Source organism: Eretmochelys imbricata, chromosome 10, assembly GCF_965152235.1.
Source record: "Eretmochelys imbricata isolate rEreImb1 chromosome 10, rEreImb1.hap1, whole genome shotgun sequence".
NCBI classification, from domain to species: Eukaryota; Metazoa; Chordata; order Testudines; family Cheloniidae; genus Eretmochelys; species Eretmochelys imbricata.
In genome coordinates this window covers 58,227,565-58,247,887 of record NC_135581.1, presented here as the reverse complement: position 1 = coordinate 58,247,887, position 20,323 = coordinate 58,227,565, and the positions used below count along the sequence as shown (strand labels likewise).

Sequence of the window (20,323 nt, the reverse complement as noted above, 5' to 3'; positions counted from 1 at the left end):
ATTGAATTTGAACTTCTGTCAAAATCATACTCATTTGACACAAATCACAAGTAAAAAGACCCCAACGGTTAATAAAGTAAATAAGGAATGTGTCATTCTCAATTTCTAACATAATAAAATGTAAAAATTAAGAATCTGAATAAAGGTATGGTGAGCTGTAAAATTGCTTAAATGTGTATAGATACCTAATGAATTCTCCTGATTATTATAAAGATACACCAAATTTAGTGTAAAGCATATATGTAGTTGAAAATCAACATGTTATAATGGTTACCAACCAGTGAGAATCAGCTTTACTTTAGGAAAATAATTAAAGTACAAATGCAAAATGTGATTAAAATTGATTATTTAAATTAACATTTCCTGCATGCTCATTTAAATCATAATTAAAATGGGTCACTTAAATCTTTTTGATTTAAATTAATTCACCATGACAAATTTTAAGGAGAGCTATCAGAGTGAATTTAACTGGAAAATTTCTCAAAATTATTATGTGGCACTTATATGCAGTCTTATACTTTAGAAATTATATGGAGAAGTAAAAATATAACACACTATGCAAAATGTGATACCCATAGCTAAGGTTGCTAGACACTTTCCATCAAAGAACCTATCTTCAGTTGCTTATAACTTTGCCAAACTTAAACTTGTTTGCACTGAAATTTTCTGTTCTAGGTGTATGCCTAAGGCTTCTCATGGTGGTTGTTGAAAGTGGTCAGAAAAAGTGGTTTGACAGTTTCCAAGAATGAGGTTAGGGAAAAATACATTATTTGTCCATGTCGTTTTTTTTTTTTTTTTTTTTTAAAAGTTCTCTATTGAGAAACTGACACCACCATTATTTGTAGCAAGGGATTGAAATTTAGTAGGGCATCAGGCATGTGCTTTTTTGCTCTTCCTGTGAAAATTTGCCCACCACTCCTTTGAGGGCAGAGAAGCTGGAATATCTGTGAGTAGCCAGTGTCAAGGGCTGGATATTCCAGGGGAACAATTCAAAGGGACTTGGGGACAAAGTTCACCTATTGTTAACCTGTAGGTGAAGACAGGGCTGACATTGTTGAAGTGGCTCTGTAGATTCCAACTTGGAGTCTAGCTTGCAGTGCAGCCTCCAGGATGTTAGGTGGCATAGGACCTTATTCGCCTGATGGCACCGCCTTCTCCAAGGAGGAATGAGGCACCGGTGGTAACCTGGCCACCTATTCCATCTAGGGGCAAGCCAGCGATGTCACTCTGCTCTCCATCTCTAGCATGTGACTCCCCGGCTGTCTATGTGGGGGAACTGCACGAGTCCCCAGAGGTCTGGCACCACTCACTGGTACCACCCAGTACTGCTCCTCCGTGGTCTTCTTTTTTGGAGACCTCAGAGTCCAAGACAGAGTCCTATCATTCAGATAAGTCTAGCAGCAGGAGGTCTAGATCTAGGTGGCACTGCCAGCTCCGTCCGGCATCGTGGCCACCTCAATGGCAACCACCAGCTCAGTGGCCTTCTGGACTCCCCGGGCTTCTCGTGAGGCCCAGAGTCAGAGCCAGGTGTCAGGATCTAGGTCTGCGGCAGTCATGTCTACATCCTTCATCGCCTCGCAGCACCTGGCACCGAGACTATCTCCGGCTACGATGCCTCCGCATGCTGCTCTGACCTCGGCACTGGCAACCGTCTCGGCACCATCGGCACACCAGCCCCACGAACAACATTGACCTTCTTGGTGCTGAGGGCAGTGACCAACGTCACATGCCAGTTCTCTCGTCCTCCCCAGATGAGGCCGTTGCGAGCACTTCAATGGCCCTGGCCTTAGAGGATTGAAGGGTTCCGCAACCGTTGTTGCGCAGGGTAGCCCAGAACCTGGGGATCCAGGCAGAGGAACTGGTAGAGGATGCTGATCCCAAGGTGGACATCCTTGTCCCCTCTGGGCCCTTGCGTATTGCGCTGCCATTCATCAAAACTATAAATGAGACCACGAAAACTTTGTGGCAGACTCCGGCCTCTTTGCCCCGTACAGTGAAGAGAAATAATATGCTTTTTCCTCCCCTCAAAGGGATACGAGCATCTCTGTACTCATCCTCCACCCGACTCGGTGGTGGTGGATGCTGCAAACCAAAGGGAGCACCAGGGGCTTCAGGGATCGTCCCCTAAAAATCAGGAGATGAAAAAGGTGGACTTGTTTGGGAGGAAAATCTACTCCACCAGTGGTTTGCAGCTCCACATTGCAGACCAACAGGCCATCATTAGTAGGTACTGTGGCGCAATGGCTAAGTTTGCTGAACTACTACCACCAGACTCCTGCTCTGAATTTAATGCCTTGGTCTGGAGGAAGGCAAACTCATTGCTAGGGCCTCCTTGCAGGCTGCTCTTGATGCTGCGGCCACCCAAACCATGGCTACAGCGGTGGCCATGAGAAGGTCCTCTTGGCTCCAGGCCTCTGGACTACCTCGCGAAGTCCAACAGACCATTTAAAACCTACCCTTTGAAGGTCAGGCCTTAATCTTTGAAAAGACAGACAGGAAACTGCACAGTTTAAAAGGCTTGAGGGCCACCCTCAAGTCCCTAGGCATATACAGCGCAGGCATTTCAGGCTTCAACCTCCTCTGCAGTTTTACCAGCAAAATTCACAGGATGGTTCCTGGAGGAATCATAGAATATCAGGGTTGGAAGGAACCTCAGGAGGTCATCTAGTCCAACCCCCTGCTCAAAGCAGGACCGATCCCCGACTAAATCATCCCAGCCAGGGCTTTGTCAAGCCTGACCTTAAAAACTTCTAGGGAAGGAGATTCCACCACCTCCCTAGGTAACGCATTCCAGTGTTTCACCACCCTCACGTGAAAAACTTTTTCACAAATATCCAACCTAAATCTCCCCCACTGCAACTTGAGACCATTACTCCTTGTTCTGTCATCTGCTACCACTGAGAACAGTCTAGAGCCATCTTCTTTGGAACACTCTTTCAGGTAGTTGAAAGCAGCTATCAAATCCCCCCTCATTCTTCTCTTCTGAAGACTTAAACATAGAATCATAGAATAACAGAGTTGGAAGGGACCTCTGGAGGCCATCTAGTCCAACCCCCTGCCCAGAGCAGGACCAATCCCAACTAAATCATCCCAGCCAGGGCTTTGTCAAGCCTGACCTTGTCAAGCCTCCCCAGTTCCCTCAGCCTCTCCTCATAAGTCATGTGTTCCAGTCCCCTAATCATTTTTGTTGCCCTCCGCTGGACTCTTTACAATTTTTCCACATCCTTCTTGTAGTGTGGGGCCCAAAACTGGACACAGCACTCCAGATGAGGCCTCACCAATGTCAAATAGAGGAGAACGATCACGTCCCTTGATCTGCTGGCAATGCCCCTACTTGTACATCCCAAAATGCCATTGGCCTTCTTGGCAACAAGGGTACACACTCTTGACTCATATCCAGCTTCTCGTCCACTGTAACCCCCAGGTCCTTTTCTGCAGAACTGCTGCCAAGCCATTCGGTCCCTAGTCTGTAGCGGTGCATTGGATTCTTCCATCCTAAGTGCAGGACTCTGCACTTGTCCTTGTTGAACCTCATCCAATTTCTTTTGGCCCAATCCTCCTATTTGTCTAGGTCCCTCTGTATCCTATCCCTACCCTCCAGCGTATCTACCACTCCTTCCAGTTTAGTCTCATCTGCAAACTTGCTGAGGGTGTAATCCACACCATCCTCCAGATCATTTATGAAGATATTGAACAAAAGCGGCCCCAGGACCGACCCCTGGGGCACTCCACTTGATACCGGCTGCCAACTAGACATGGAGCCATTGATCGCTACCCGTTGAGCCTGACAATCTAGCCAGCTTTCTATCCACCTTTATAGTCCGTCCATCCAGCCCATGCTTCTTTAACTTGCTGGCAAGAATACTGTGGGAGACCGTGTTAAAAGCTTTGCTAAAGTCAAGGAACAGCACGTCCACTGCTTTCCCTTCATCCACAGAGCCAGTTATCTCGTCATAGAAGGCAATTAGATTAGTCAGGCATGACTTGCCCTTGGTGAATCCATGCTGACTGTTCCTGATCACTTTCCTCTCCTCTAAGTGCTTCAGAATTGATTCCTTGAGGACCTGCTCCATGATTTTCCAGGGACTGAGGTGAGGCTGTAGCCTCTCTGGCCTGTAGTTCCCAGGATCCTCCTCCTTCCCTTTTTCAAAGATGGGCACTACATTAGCCTTTTTCCAGTCATCTGGGACCTCCCCCGATCACCATGAGTTTTCAAAGATAATGGCCAATGGCTCTGCAATCACATCCGCCAGCTCCTTTAGCACTCTCGGATGTAACGCATCCGGCCCCATCGGACTTGTGCTCGTCCAGCTTTTCTAAATAGTCCCGAACCACTTCTTTCTCCACAGTGGGCTGGTCCTAGATTCATAGATATTTAGGTCAGAAGGGACCATTATGATCATCTAGTCTGACCTCCTGCACAACGCAGGCCACAGAATTTCACCCACCACTCCTACCAGAAAAAACCCTCACACCTATATCTGTGCTATTGAAGTCCTCAAATCGTAGTTTAAAGACTTCAAAGAGCAGAGAATCCTCCAGCAAGTGACCCCGTGCCCCATGCTACAGAGGAAGGCGAAAAACCTCCAGGGCCTCTTCCAATCTGCTCTGGAGGAAAATTCCTTCCCGACCCCAAATATGGTGATCAGTGAAACCCTGAGCATATGGGCAAGATTCACCAGCCAGATACTACAGAAAATTCTTTCCTGGGTAACTCGGATCTCACCCCATCTAATAGCCCATCACAGGCCATTGGGCCTATTTACCATGAATATTTAATTACCAAAACCATGTTATCCCATCATACCATCTCCTCCATAAACTTATCAAGTTTAATCTTAAAGCCAGATAGATCTTTTTCCCCCACTGCTTCCCTTGGAAGGCTATTCCAAAACTTCACTCCTCTGACGGTTAAAAACCTTCATCTAATTTCTAGTCTAAATTTTCTTGTGTCCACATTGGTACTGAGCTTAAATAATTCCTCTCCCTCTCCGGTATTTATCCCTCTGGTATATTTATAGAGAGCAATCATATCTCCCCTCAACCTTCTTTTAGTTAGGCGAAACAAGCCAAGCTCCCTGAGTCTCATTTCATAAGACAAGTTTTCCATTCCTTGGATCATCCTAGTAGCCCTTCTCTGTACCTGTTCCAGTTTGAATTCATCCTTCTTAAACATGGGAGACCAGAACTGCACACAGTATTTCGGGTGAGGTCTCACCAGTGCCTTGTATTACGGTACTAAAACCTCCTTATCCCTACTGGAAATACCTCTCCTGATGCATCCCAAGACTGCATTAGCTTTTTTCACAGCCATATCACATAGATTCATAGATTCATAGATATTTAGGTCAGAAGGGACCATTATGATCATCTAGTCTGACCTCCTGCACAACGCAGGCCACAGAATTTCACCCACCACTCCTACAAAAAAAACCTCACACCTATATCTGTGCTATTGAAGTCCTCAAATTGTAGTTTAAAGACCTCAAGGAGCAGAGAATCCTCCAGCAAGTGACCCGTGCCCCATGCTACAGAGGAAGGCGAAAAACCTCCAGGGCCTCTTCCAATCTGCCCTGGAGGAAAATTCCTTCCCGACCCCAAATATGGCGATCAGCTAAACCCTGAGCATATGGGCAAGATTCATCAGCCAGATACTACAGAAAATTCTTTCCCAGGTAAGAAATAGGATGACTATGAGCCGCCAATGATCAACCAATACTCCAAGGTCCTTTTCCTCCTCCGTTACTTCTAATTGATGCGTCCCCAGCTTATAACTAAAATTCTTGTTGTTAATCCCTAAATGCATGACCTTACACTTCTCACTATTAAATTTCATCCTGTTACTATTACTCCAGTTTACAAGGTCATCCAGATCCTCCTGTAGGGTATCCCTGTCTTTCTCTAAATTGGCAATACCTCCCAGCTTTGTATCATCCACAAACTTTATTAGCGCACTCCCACTTTTTGTGCCGAGGTCAGTAATAAAAAGATTAAATAAGATTGGTCCCAAAACCGATTCTTGAGGAACTCCACTGGTAACCTCCCTCCAGCCTGACAATTCACCTTTCAGTAGGACCCGTTGTAGTCTCCCCTTTAACCAATTCCTTATCCACCTTTCAATTTTCCTATTGATCCCCATCTTATCCAATTTAACTAATAATTCCCCATTTGGCACGGTATCAAATGCCTTACTAAAATCTAGGTAAATTAGATCCATTGCGTTTCCTTTGTCTAAAAAATCTGTTACTTTCTCAAAGAAGGAGATCAGGTTGGTTTGGCATGATCTACCTTTTGTAAAACCATGTTGTATTTTGTCCCATTTACCATGGACTTAAATGTCCTTAACTACCTTCTCCTTCAAAATTTTTTCCAAGACCTTGCATGCTACAGATATCAAACTAACAGGCCTATAATTACCTGGATCACTTTTTTTCCCTTTCTTAAAAATAGGAACTATGTTAGCAATTCTCCAATCATATGGTACAACCCCTGAGTTTACAGATTCATTAAAAATTCTTGCTAAGGGGCTTGCAATTTCATGTGCCAATTCCTTTAATATTCTTGGATGAAGATTATCTGGGCCCCCTGATTTAGTCCCATTAAGCTGTTTGAGTTTCGCTTCTACCTCAATATGGTAATATCTACCTCCATATCCTCATTCCCATTTGTCATGCTACCATTATCCCTAAGATCCTCTTTAGTCTTATTAAAGACTGAGGCAAAGTATTTGTTTAGATATTGGGCCATGCCTTGACCTCCACTCCATCCTCAGTGTTTAGCGGTCCCACTTCTTCTTTCTTTGTTTTCTTGTTTATATGACTATAGAACCTTTTACTATTGGTTTTAATTCCCTTTGCAAGGCCCAACTCTACTTGACTTTTAGCCTGTCTCACTTTATCCCTACATGTTCTGACCTCAATAAGGTAGCTTTCCTTGCTGATCCCTCCTTTCTTCCACTCCCTGTATGCTTTCTGCTTTTTCTTAATCACCTCTCTGAGATGCTTGCTCATCCAGCTTGGTCTAAACTCCTGCCTATGAATTTTTTCCCCTTTCTTGGGATACAGGCTTCCGATAGCTTCTGTAGCTTTGATTTAAAATAATCCCAGGCCTCCTCTACCTTTAGATCCATAAATTCTTCAGTCCAATCCACTTCCCTAACTAATTTCCTTAATTTTTGAAAGTCAGCCCTTTTGAAATCAAAAACCCTAGTTGCAGATTTATTTTTGTTAATCCTTCCGTTCAGTTTGAACTGAATTAGCTCATGATCACTTGAGCCAAGATTATCCCCTACAACCATTTCTTCTATGAGGTCCTCACTACTCACCAAAACCAAATCTAAAATGGCATTCCCTCTAGTCCCCAGTGCAACAGTCTGGGAGCTGACCTTGTTCGTGAAGACAGAGGCAAAAAAAGCATTGAGTACATTAGCTTTTTCCACATCCTCTGTCACTTGGTTGCCTCCCTCATTCAGTAAGGGGCCCACACGTTCCTTGACTTTCTTCTTGTTGCTAACGTACCTGAAGGAAACCCTTCCTGTTACTCTTAACATCTCTTGCTAGCTGCAACTCCAGGTGTGATTTGGCCTTCCTGATTTCACTCCTGCAAGCCCGAGCAATATTTTTATACTCATCCTTGGTCATTTGTCCAATCTTCCACTTCTTGTAAGCTTTCAGGATTTCACTGTTAAGCCAAGCTGGTCGCCTGCCATGTTTACTATTCTTTCTACACATCGGGATGGTTTGTCCCTGTAACTTCAATAAGGATTCTTTAAAACACAGCCAGCTCTCCTGGACTCCTTTCCCCCTCATGTTATTCTCCCAGGGGATCTTGCCCATCAGTTCCCTGAGGGAGTAAAAGTCTGCTTTTCTGAAGTCCAGGGTCTGTATTCTGCTGCTCTCCTTTCTTCCTTGTGTTAAGATCCTGAACTCGACCATTTCATGGTCACTGCCTCCCAGGTTCCCATCCACTTTTGCTTCCCCTACTAATTCTTCCCGGTTTGTGAGCAGCAGGTCAAGAAGAGCTCTGCCCCTAGTTGGTTCCTCCAGCACTTGCACCAGGAAATTGTCCCCTATGTTTTCCAAAAACTTCCTGGATTGCCTGAGCACCGCTGTATTGCTCCCCCAGCAGATATCAGGGTGATTGAAGTCTCCCATGAGAACCAGGGCCTGCGATCTAGTAACTTCTGCGAGTTGCCGGAAGAAAGCCTCGTTCACCTCATCCCCCTGGTCTGGTGGTCTATAGTAGACTGCCACCACAACATCACCCTTGTTGCTCACACTTCTAAACTTAATCCAGAGACTCTCAGGTTTTTCTGCAGTTTCATACTTGAGCTCTGAGCAGTCATACTGCTCTCTTACATACAGTGCAACTCCCCCACCTTTTCTGCCCTCCCTGTCCTTCCTGAACAGCTTATATCCATCCAGGAGGAGGAGCAGAGTAGCAGGAAGAGGCTGTACCTATCCTCGGACCAGAGCTCTGGCCAGACCAAGCCTTCCTCGGCCAGAAACAGGCCTTTTGAAGATGTGCACGAGATGGCACACCTGCTCCAGAACTGGATCCACCCCGCCTTACCTTCTCGTCACAATTGTCCCCTTTCTATCCTGCCTGGGCCCATATTACATTGTTCTACGTACGGTAGAAAGGGGATATTCTCTCCAATTCTCTACCCTCCTGCCCTTCCACTCCCTTTCCCCGTCTCTCTTCAGGGACCCTTCTCATGAGCAATTCTTTATACAGGAGGTGCACTCGTTCCTCTCTCTGGGAACAGTGAAAGACGTTCTTCAGGAGCTGAGGCAAAGGCTTCTATTCCTGGTATTTCCTAATACCGAAAGCCAAAGGCGGGCTAAGGCCCATTGTAGATCTATGCGAACTCAACAAGTTCATGAAGAAACTCAAGTTCCATATGGTCTCCTGAGCCTCCATCATCCCTTCCTTGGATCCAGGGGATTGGTGTGCTGCCCTCGATTTAAAGACGCATACTTTCATATAGCAATAACTCCACCCCACAGAAAATACCTCTGGTTTGTGGTGAGCAACAATCACTACCAGTTCACAGTCCTCCTGTTTGGTCTGTCAGTGGCACCTCAAGTGTTATGTACACGTTCCTGCACAGGCGGCAGGTACAAGTTTTCCCATACCTTGATGTCTGGCTCATCAAGGGCCGCTCCAGGTTTCACAAGGAGGCACAAGTCGACTTCATAAGAGCGACGTTCGACGAGCTGGGCCTTCTTCTGAACAAGGTGAAATCAATGCTGTCCCCAGTTCAGAGGATAGCACTTATGGGGGCAGTGCTGGACTCAACACAAGCCAGGGCATACCTCCTGGAAGGAAGGTTTCAGGCCCTCAGCTACATCATTCAGGGTCTTGGGCAGTTCCCCACCACCACAGCAAGGAATTGCCTGAAACTTCTAGCACACATGGCTGCCTGTACCTATGTGATGTAGCATGCCAGACTCAGACTTCGGCCCCTTCAGTCATGGCTAGCATTGATGTATTGGCCAGTCCGGGACAGCTTGGACAGGATCGTGACCCTGCCTTGTCCTGTCCTCGACTCTCTCTCCTGTGGTGGCTCGGCTCACAGGTGGTATGTGCAGGGGTCCCCTTCACCAGCCCACAGCCGTCTTTCACTAGTGACAGATGTGTCAACCTTGGGCCGGGAGCACATCTGGGAGACATCAGGACTCAAGGCCTTTGGTCTCGGGCAGAACTTGTGCTACATATAAATGTCAGCTGAGAGCGGTATGCCTGGTGTACCTGACTTTCCAAGCCCACTTAACATGGAGATGTGCATCACTTACGACAGACAACACCAAGGCGATGTTTTATATCAACAAACGGGGGTGTGCACTCTTCTCTCCTGTGCCAGGAAGCCCTCATGCTGTGGGACTTGTGTAGGGCATTCAATATACTTGTAAGCATCGTACCTCCCTGGGGCACAGAACCAGTTGGCGGACTATCTCAGCAGGTCATTCCATGGCCACGAGTGGTCCCTATGCTTGGAAGTTGTGATCTCAATCTTCCATCGGTGGGGCTTTCCCCAGTTTTGTTTGCCCCATGACTCAACAGGAAGTGCCAGCAGGTTTGCTCCTTCCTGAGTCAGCCCGGGCTCCATCACAGATGCATTTCTGCTCCCATGGGGAGGCCATCTACTGTACACCTTTCCACCCATTCTGCTTGTTCAGAAGGTACTCCTCAAGATTCGGTGGGAACGAGCTTTGGTGATATTGTTAGCTCCAGCCTGGCCCTGCCAACAGTAGTACACATCACTCCTGGAAATGTCCGTGGATGCTCCAGTCAGCTTGCTGTTCTTCCCGGACCTATTAACTCAGGATCATGGCTGTCTCCAGCACCCGCACCTCAAGTCACTGCACCTCATGGTGTAGAAGCTCCATGGCTGAACCTGATGGAGCTTTCCTGCTCAGACCAGGTTAGGCAAGTCCTCCTTCGTAGTCGGAAACCCCACCACCAGAGCTAACTACCTTGCCAAGTGGAGAAGATTTTCAATCTGGTCAGCACATCGTTCCTCCCTGATGCTCACCGCTATTCTGATTATATTGGATTACGTTCTCCATCTCAAGCAGCAGGGCTGTCCATGTCATCAGTAAGGGTTCACTTGACTGCCATTCTGCCTTCCATCCAGGTGCAGAGGGCCGCTTGGTCTTCGCCAGCCCTATGGTCAGCTGTTTCCTGAAAGGTCTCGACATGCTATAGCCACATGTCAGGCAGCCGATCCCAGTTTAGGGCCTTAATCTGGACTTTTCCAAACTGATGGGTCTGCCCTTTGAACCACTGGCAACTTGCTCCAATCTCTTTACCTCCCGTACAAGGTGGCGTTTCTGGTAGTGATAACCTCAGCTAGGAGGATGTCTGAGCTCAAGGCTTTAACATCAGAGCCTCCTTACATGGTGTTCTATAAGGACAAGGTTCAGCTCGGGCCTCATCCAGCTTTCCTTCCAAAAGTTGTCTTGCAGTTTCCCATCAACCAGGATATCTTCCTCCCTGTGTGTTTTATCCGAAGCCTCACTCAAATGGCAGGAACAGAGGCTTCGCTCATTGGATGTCCGCAGAGCACTAGCCTTCTGCATTGAGATAAACGAAGCCATTTTGAAAGTCTATCCAGTTATTTGTCGCTGTGGTAGACAGAATGAAAGGTCTTTCTGTCTCTTCTCAGCGGATTTCGTCATGGATCACATCCTGCATCGGAGAGTGCTATAACTTGGCAGAGGTGCCTGCCCCTTCGATCACTGCACACTCCACCAGGGCGCAGGCCTGTTCAACGACTTTCTTGGCTCAGGTTCCTACCCAGGAAATATGCAGAGCAGTGACCTGATCCTCCGTACACGCTTTCACTGTGCGCTATGCAATTACCCAGAGGGCCAGAGACTATGTGGCCTTTGGTAGAGCGGTACTCCAATCAGCAGACAACTCCGACCCTGTCTCCTGAACTTGGGCTCGTGAGTCATCTGACTGGAATTGGCATGAACAAGCACACGAAGAAAAAACGGTTACTCACCTTCTCGTAACTGCTTTCAAGATGTTAATGTCCATTCCAATACCCTCTCTCCTATTCCTCTGTCGGAGTAGCCAGCAAGAAGGAACTGATGGGAGGTTGGCTCGGCTGGGCCCTATATTGGGCGCCATGAAGACGCTACTCCAGGGGCGCCCAGGCCAATCCTATGGATACTGCTAGGTGAAAAATCTTCCGGCTGTTATGCATGTGGCGTGTGCATACCTGATAGGAATGCACATGAACACATCTTGAATAACAGTTACAAGAAGATGAGTAGCTGTTTTATTTAGGCTCCAAGTACTTTCCAGCGAAAATACTTAACTGCCATAATGAGAGGCAGTGTCTTTAGATATGGTTGAGCTCCCCTTTTTTGGTGGCCCACCAGATTACTGTGAGAAGATCCAGACGCTTACTTGCCTTCATGTCAGTAGGCTGCAGCCCTGTTTCCTCCATTGGCCTGTCTGGCACATGGCCTGGGCACCAACCGCGTATGTTACCTCTTCACAGAAATGGAGCAGTGCTGACTCACCTGTGGCTTAAGTAGCCCTCTTCCAAACTACACCTGAAGATGTGAGTCTTCTGCTTTACGCCTTCAAGGGGCTACGTGGTAGGTGTAGCAAGTAACCCACAGACATTTTGCACAGAATTCTAGCACATTATTACTTAATCGCATGAGAAATACACAGATCTGTATAAAAATAATCATCCCTACATGCATTTCCCTGCCTGAGTTTCCTCACCACTCCGGAGCATTCTTTGGGCTGTGTACAGGGTCCTCTGTGGGATCCAAGATCCTTTCCTTGCAGCTATATGACTTCTCTGTCAAAACATGGAGCCTCTCTTCCTAGGTCAGCTTGCTTCCTGACTGTGGCCAAACCATCCTCTTTCCCTCATTTTCCTATACTTGTATCTTATTGTGAATTTTCCCCTGATCTACCCAGCCTCTATGGCCAACATCAGTATGTTGGTATCTTTTTGTCCTGCTTGGGGAATTTCTGCTCTGCATTTCCCCTCTCCTTTCAGACAGGATGAGGCGGTATTCCCTTCCAGCTCAAGCAAACATTGTCCCAATATACTTTAGCCTGCATACAAGGCTGAGTTCTAGTGACTCAGCGTTGTCCCTGGTTTTTGAACAATCCTGCCAGCCCATGGTGGGTACACATCAACAGAGGGGCATTCATGATACTGTTTTATGAAAATTACTGTTACTTCATAATAACCAGAATTTGTAAGTTATACATATAGATTACCCCCAAATCATTAGAGGCAGGGGTTAGTTCTAGACTAGGCAGGGCATTAAAGATAATCCACTATTAGTGTGAATTGATGGGATGTGAACGAGAAGCCAGTTCAGAGACTTCACCGCGGATGTAATCCCATATCCTGACATTGCTTAAGTGGATCTTATTTTCTATTAGCTGTAGCTTTTGCTGGAACCCTATGGGGAGGACGAAGCACATTTTTGTAGTCAAGTTTGAAGGCAGCACAGGCATCTAGCTCTTGGAAAGTCTACGTAACAGAAATAGCTATAGTTTCATGGCCTGCTGTGGATTGTGAAAGACAGTATGGACCAATATTGCTGCTTGGGGATTTAAGGGTTTATCTATACAGGGGAATTACTGGAAAATAAGTAGCGTGCAAATTTAGATCTCAATAGCTATTCTACTTTAACATTTTGTGTGAATGCTCTTATTCCACACTGAGTGCCTTTTAGCAGTTTGGGGTAATCCATTTCTAAAATGAATTAACCTGAAACTTAAAGGCACTCTTAGTGCAAAATAAGTGTATCCATATGGGGAGTTAGTGTGGAATACCTGTTCAGCAACAGCTATTCTGGGCTTCTTCCATGTGTAGACAAATCCTTGCAACCGAATTCTAGGGCTGCACGCCATTTTGGCAAAAATCTTGTATGCACACTTGCCAAAGGATTTGAAAGTAATTTGTTTGTAGAGTGTTAGTGAAGCCCTGTACAAATAGATTTGATTTGCAATTAGGTTGAGATGTTCTGTAAGTCTAATCGTTCTAAGTAGTTCAGTTTTAAAAGGTTTCAAAAATGCACTTGTCTAGGCAAACGCTGCCATCAGCTTTTTGAGAATCAAGTATTAAGGTTTTTCAGCCCGTATGATTCTGAAACCTTTCCAAAATTATAAGTGTCACCTGATGCTGTTCTGTCTTCCAGAGTTTTCAGGTGAGCTCTACTGCTGCTTATGCTGTTTATAGTTTTGCCAAGATGCAGCGGAGTGAAAACTTGTCTTGTTGGTTTCCATTTCTGCTTTTTTTGAATCCCACTGGAAGCAGTGAAACTGACAATTGAATTTCATTTTCATCAGTTGCAGAAGTAGTCACTGGAACTATTTTTCTAAAGAGGGTGACTCAGTTGAGGTTTGGGCTCTGTGTTCAGAGTTGGTAAAGAAGTAAACAGAGAAGACTCTCTTATCTTCTAGCAGCCCCAAAAGCTTGGGAGACTGGCGTGAGAGCTTCATGTTTATCTGACCCCTACTAGTTGGAGACTGATACAAAAGATTCAGGGATTTCAGCACCAATTCTTTCTTTATGAGTGTGTATATGGAGAGGGGTTTCACTTCGGTACTTCCACAGGAATTTGGCCCAGTATTTAGTATCTATTTAGGTTGTAAGTTTATTCCTTTTGTGATTAGGTATTCTCTTAAAAAAAAAAATCCTATATCTGTATTTGCATGATGGAGGGGAGAGAGGAAAAACTTGATGGGATAATTTAGAAAAGTGAAATACAATAGAGAGAGGGATAGACGTTGTGAGAAGGAAGGAAAAATGTAGGAGAGGAAGTGGAAGAAAACATTCTAGGGAAAGATCAGGAGTTGGAGGGGAAAAGAAAGGAAAGAAAAGGGTGAGTGAAGCAAGGAAGGAAAAGATCGTAGAAAAGCAAAAGATGTACCAAGTAAATTTTTTTTTTAATTGTATATAGTGGAAAGTTGACCATGTTACATGAAATACAGTATGCAACTCTTATCCCTTTAAGTTGTGTGACCGTACGCTCAGGTTGTGTCAGAGAGATCTTTCACCCTTGTTTGTGTTTAGTTCATATACTAGAAAGTGTTTTCTATTTTTTGAAATATTATACTATGATATCCCTTAAAGGTATCATATAGGATCTGGGCCCCCTTGTGTTACGTGCTGTATAAGCACAGACAGGTATGGTCTCTGCCCAGAAAAGCTTGTAAAATCACTTTTCGGTTTTAATGTAACACAGACTTCCTCAAATGTACTCAATTTTTGAAACAAAATCCTTTTCTTTCACAGGTCAAGCTGCCACCAATGATGGAAATCATAACTGCTGAACAGCTGATGGAATATTTAGGTTAGTAGTGATCCAGAATAGATTTATAATTGTATTTAAGAAAGTAGTTTATCACTTGGTAGAATTACATAAGAATATTTTTCCATCAAACTTTCTCCAGCAGGTTTTGATTGAATATAGGTTACACAAAATATAATCTGGTATATTAGACTACCTTTGGTTACCATTTATGCTTTTCATTGGTGCTGCTAATGGAAGTTCTGTGCTCTACCTTTGTGGTTAAATGTAAAATGTTGCTGTGGCTGCCAGCTTATGGCCTGGATCTTGCAGGTGGCCTGGCTCCAGGATGCTCCAGGATGCCAACAGACATCGTCTCATTCCTGTTCCTTGCTTTGTTCATATTGTATCTTCTGAAAAGTACTAAGACAATTGTTTCTTTTAATTATCTACAGTGACTTTATATTTCTCCTTCTTGTTCTTGCCTAATTATAGGAACAGCAAAAACTTAATGTAATTGGCGTGGCAGATGGGGGTCTCTTATTTGCAGGGACCACTTCATTCTCAGGTTCAGTCTCTAACCCATCTGCAACTTTCCAGAGGACAAGTCTGATAGTTCAGAAAATTCAGACATTCAAGGTTCAATCATCACACATCTTAAGCTCTAGATACTACATCCTCCTAGCCTAATAACTTTGGAGTGATGTTTCAGTTTCTTGTATCAAATTAACCTGAAAATGTGAAAAGAACAATTTTCTGTATAACATTCCCTCACTAGGGAATAGTTTATCGTGGGTTAAAGTAACAAGGAGGAAAAACATCTAAAGATTAGGCGTTATACCAGTGGTTCTCAAACCTTTGGTTTAGTGACCCCTTTCTCATAGCAAGCCTCTGAGTGCTTGTTAATATATTTAACACAATTATAAATGCTAGATGCAAAGTAGGATTTGGGGTGGACGCTGACAGCTCGTGATCCCCCATATAATAACCTTGCAACCCCCAGTTTGAAAACCCCTGCGCTACACAATGAATGGACCTGTGCTACTGTAGGAAGCACTTGTGTAGATAGACAGTTTAGATTTACTTTTTATGAGAATGTATTATGGAACTGTGATTGGTGCTTCCATAGCTGAGGTGTGTGGTGTGGCTTTTTTTTCTTAAAGCAGGAGTTCAGCCACTTTATGTATAAGGAATACAGCATATCCTTCCCACAGTTATAGCACTTGATCTTTTGGTGCAGAATGAATTTACAAATAAATTTGGTTAATGAGTTTGAAATAACATCAGTTTTAAAGTTTGTTTTGTTCTGTTTTGTTTTTTTAAATGAGTTCTTTAAGAAATTTAGTATCCAGTGTTGGAACACTTTACTAATCTTAATAATGGAATAGCAGACTTTTCAAACTCCCCATGGAGTTAAAACTCACTGAAATCTCACGCATTGGCTTCCTTTGAAGGCCTTCATTTTATGATTAGTAGTAACTTTCTGCTTTTACTTTTCATAACTGAGGCTGATTAAATATAATTTTGGTCTTTAGGGAATTTCCCAAAGAACTGTTCTCTTGGGAAATGGCCACCACCTCTTGTTGTTCTCAATAAGAAAGAAGTTAAGCCACGCTGAGGAGATCGTGGACCCTCACGGCCGAGGCAACACCATCTTCTTTGAGAGCAGCTTTGCTTCATTGTTACTTGGAACAAAGGGAGGTAATGGCTGTTTTGCAAGAGATCATTTTAACTGAGGGCTACTGTCATCTCTGTCCCATCAAGAGCTATAGGGAGATGGCAAGAAAGAATGGGAAACATCACATTGTCTATATGGCCATATACATATCTGTAATTTGGAGCTGCAATTAAATTTTTCTTAGTTGCTATAATTCAAAAATTCTTGTTTGTTTTTTTCCCAGTAGCCTTTCTTTTAATCTGTTTGAAGACTGTTCTAAGCATATAGATTGAGGTTATTTATGAAATTTGGTAACCAGCACCTATTACATATAGCAAACAGTGAATAATAATGGCGATTTAAAACACTTCTACCATTGCTAATGCTACAAAGAAACTGTTAAGCAGCCCTACTAGTAAACTGGCTATGGAGAATATTCTATAACATTTTCATAAGGATGAATTACAACTCTGGACTTGTTACCCGGGGTTCTTTCAACCCAAAGTTCTTGGTAACTTTTACTCTGTGCGAGGTGGTGTCAGGAAATAAATCAGGGGAGACATGGCTGTGCAACCAATAGATGGCTGGCACAAACAGGACAACACGAGTGCTTTCACTTAAAGCTAAACTTTACTTAGTCTCAAGCACTTATACACACGTCAGAAACAGGTTAGTAAAACACCCCCAACCCTTGATAATTACCAAAGCTGAGTGTGGCTCTTGAGTGGCACAGCGACAGCCTGTGTGCTGGTGAGGAACACATGATGCATCCAGAGGGAGAGTCCAGTCCTGACGAGTCCCACTACCTCAAACTTTTCTCCCTTATTTATACATTACATTTAGTAATAGAATGCCATGTTCCTTAAAGAAAACTCGTTAAGCAAGCAGATCCAATGGTCAATCAAGAGGCTCCTTCTGATTATTGATTAACCAGGTGTGAGTTTTTCCAGAGTTTGCAGCCTTGAGGCCCCAATAGACATCCTGCTCTTCTAAAATGCATGTATCAGCAGCTTCAACACAATGCTTATCAGGAAGGACACTGGGTCAAGCTGCCCTTTCTGTGGCACCGAAAACCCCCTCCCCTCCTTCTTTGGTCAAGCTGAGTTTGCTACATGGCCACTTTACGTCTTGCTGACTTGGCTGCTTTTAGCAATAAGCCATAGTGATTTCAGACACTTTACTGGTTTGCTGACATCTCCCCATACAGACTGACTGACTACTTCTTTGAGTGATTGGCTAAGTGGATTTTGCTCTTGGTGTGCATGTGAGATGGTTTCTTTTGGCCTTTAGAGTGTGGGGCTATGTCTGCATCCTAGGTGTCCTTTTAACCCCCCCCCCCCTCACCTGATGGTGTAAAGGTTGGAACAGGTCCAGCTGTCCCTGAGTTCTTTCTTATGGCCTGTGGCTGTGAGACAGAACCTCTGCAGTTGTCTCCCTTGCTCTGGACACTGTGCTAGCAAGTGTTAGTCAGAATCAGAGTTTATATATTTAATCATCTGTTTACAAAAACACACATCTTTTTCCCTTAGATAAACTTGTTAGGTTAGACACTCTCCTTTCCCCTCCCGAGGGTATTAGAACTCATAGGATTTTAAATCCTATATTTCAAGTTCAGGATGGTGATTATGACCTCTATAATTCCCTCATTAGATCTTCAGGACTGATTTGCAGCTCTTGACTTGCAAGAGGCCTATTCTATATATCAATCCATCCAGGCTACAGGAAATAAGTTGGATTCCTGGTGGAAACATCTTGCTACCAGTCCTACCCTTGGTCTTTCCACAGCACTGAACGTATTCACTAGTCGTGGCAGATTATCTAAGGAGATAAAGAATCCAGGTTCATCCATAAATTGACTACTAGAGGATTTGAGGAAGATCACCACTACAGGCAATTAACTCAATACAAATAAATCTGATGTGATTTGCCTCACTAGACCCATATCAAAAGACAAAAAACTGTACTGACTCAGCATAGATTTCTTAGGAGCACTGATAGAGTCCAGGTCAGTGACAGTTTATCTTACACAAAAGATTCCAAACAGTGATATGTTTTATCAACCCACTTCAAGATCAACTAAGAACATCAGTAAGAACATGTCTCAGGCTACTAGGACCCATGGCCTCATGCACTTAGGTCAGAGATTATGCCAGACTTCATCTACTTTCCATTGCAGGATGGTTGAAGTTGAAATCAGTGTATTTATCCAGAAGGCATGGCATGGACATGATGGTCACAGTCCCTCAAGAAGCCTTCTCCTCATCAGGTGTACAACGGAGTACCTTTCTACAGACTGCTGCCTCCCAAGACACTCTGTCAGACATCTCAAAAAGCTTTTCTCTACATAAATATCTAGAGCTCAGAACTGTCCAGCTGGCATGAAAAAGCATTCCTGGTTCCACAATACATGTTCTGACAGACTACACCACAACTATGCATTATGTCAACAGGTCAGGGAGGAGCAAGATCATTCCCTGCTCTATCAGGCAGCCATGTGGCCATGGAATTGGTGTATTCTGAACCAAACCACACTGGTTGCCTTGCACCTTCCTGGTCTTATTATTTGCATAGAACAGCTGATAGGCTGTTCTCAGAGTACCATGAGTGATCTGTCAGAGACTTAGTCCTACATAGCATCTTTCACAAGTGGAGATTTCCAGAAATAGACCTATTTGCCACAGACCAGAACAACAGAAGTCTGACAATCTGTTTAAGAGGGTGTTGGAGTCCATCTTCCCTGACAGATGTCGTGTGTGTGTGTTTGGGGGAAAAAAAAAAAAATTAATGCATACCTTTCCATCAATGCCCATGATGCCGAGGGTACTGAGGAAGCTCCAGTATGGGCCAGGCAGTTCTGGTATTCAGAACTGATGAGCCTTTCAGCACAGCCACCATCACCTTACCGGCCCTGGCTGCATAGTCTTTGAGAACAGCAGTTAGATTATACACCTGGACCCCACTCTGTTATATCTGACAGCCAGGATGCTGACTGGATGATGTCCACAGAAAGAAGCTTTCTTCTGAGGTTCAGAACATTCTGGTCTAAAGAAGGAAGCCTTCAACCAGATTTAATTATACAGCTGAATGGAAGAGATTTTTTCATTTGGGGATCTCGGTACCAGCTTTTTCCCCTGACATCACCAATTTCAGCAATACTGGAAGTCTCAATTTTTCAATCAGCTCCGTAAGGTTCCTTCTAGCAGCAATATCTGCATAACACACTCCTATCCAGGGCCATGTTTTTCCACCATCCCATAGCAGGAAGATTCCATAAAGGCCCCATTTGTGTTTTTCCACTGATTTGGAAGCCCCCCTCATCCTTGTGACCTCAATATAGTATTGGTAGACTTGGAAGGATGAGATTTTCCTCAATAATTGTCATAAACGTCAATTTCACTGCACTCACAAACCAACCAGAAAGTATTTTCTTAATCAAAATTTCCAAATAGGCAAACCAGGAGAAATGCTGCTTGAGAACTTAGTTTGATTTAAGGATATTTACTTTGTATATTTTGACATTTGATGCTGACAGTTGATGTTAACAGTTATAAAGCTTGAACATTTTTAATGTTATCATCTTCTGTCATTGTCTGACCCCTCCCTCCATGATCTCCCTCAACTGTGAAAATGTAAATAATAAAAATTGTAAACCGTGCTTAAAAATAAACATCAACAGTATCTGTCAAAATAATAAAATAAAAGTTCAATTCTGCCAAGCCTAAGTAGTAGCAGAGCTGATGGATTCTTCCCCCCTCCCACCTTAGTGCTGAGCAAGCTGTTCCCTTTACCACCACCACCTACCTGCAAAGACAGCTTTTCTTAGTAGCCTCACATCACCTCAAAAGATAGGGGCGAGTCAGGCACTCATGACAGATGGTCCCCC

At 44.3% G+C, this 20,323-nt stretch overlaps 1 protein-coding gene across 10 annotated transcripts in view; it reads left to right on the top strand.

The window, feature by feature from the left end:
* Positions 1-20,323, top strand: part of MINDY2 (MINDY lysine 48 deubiquitinase 2) — a 114,073-nt gene that overhangs the window by 11,299 nt on the left and 82,451 nt on the right. For all 10 annotated transcript variants that reach the window (XM_077827991.1, XM_077827988.1, XM_077827986.1 and 7 more), the window contains exon 2: positions 14,789-14,846. In XM_077827991.1, the coding sequence (XP_077684117.1) occupies positions 14,789-14,846 (58 nt within the window). The remainder of the gene's footprint in view (positions 1-14,788; positions 14,847-20,323) is intronic.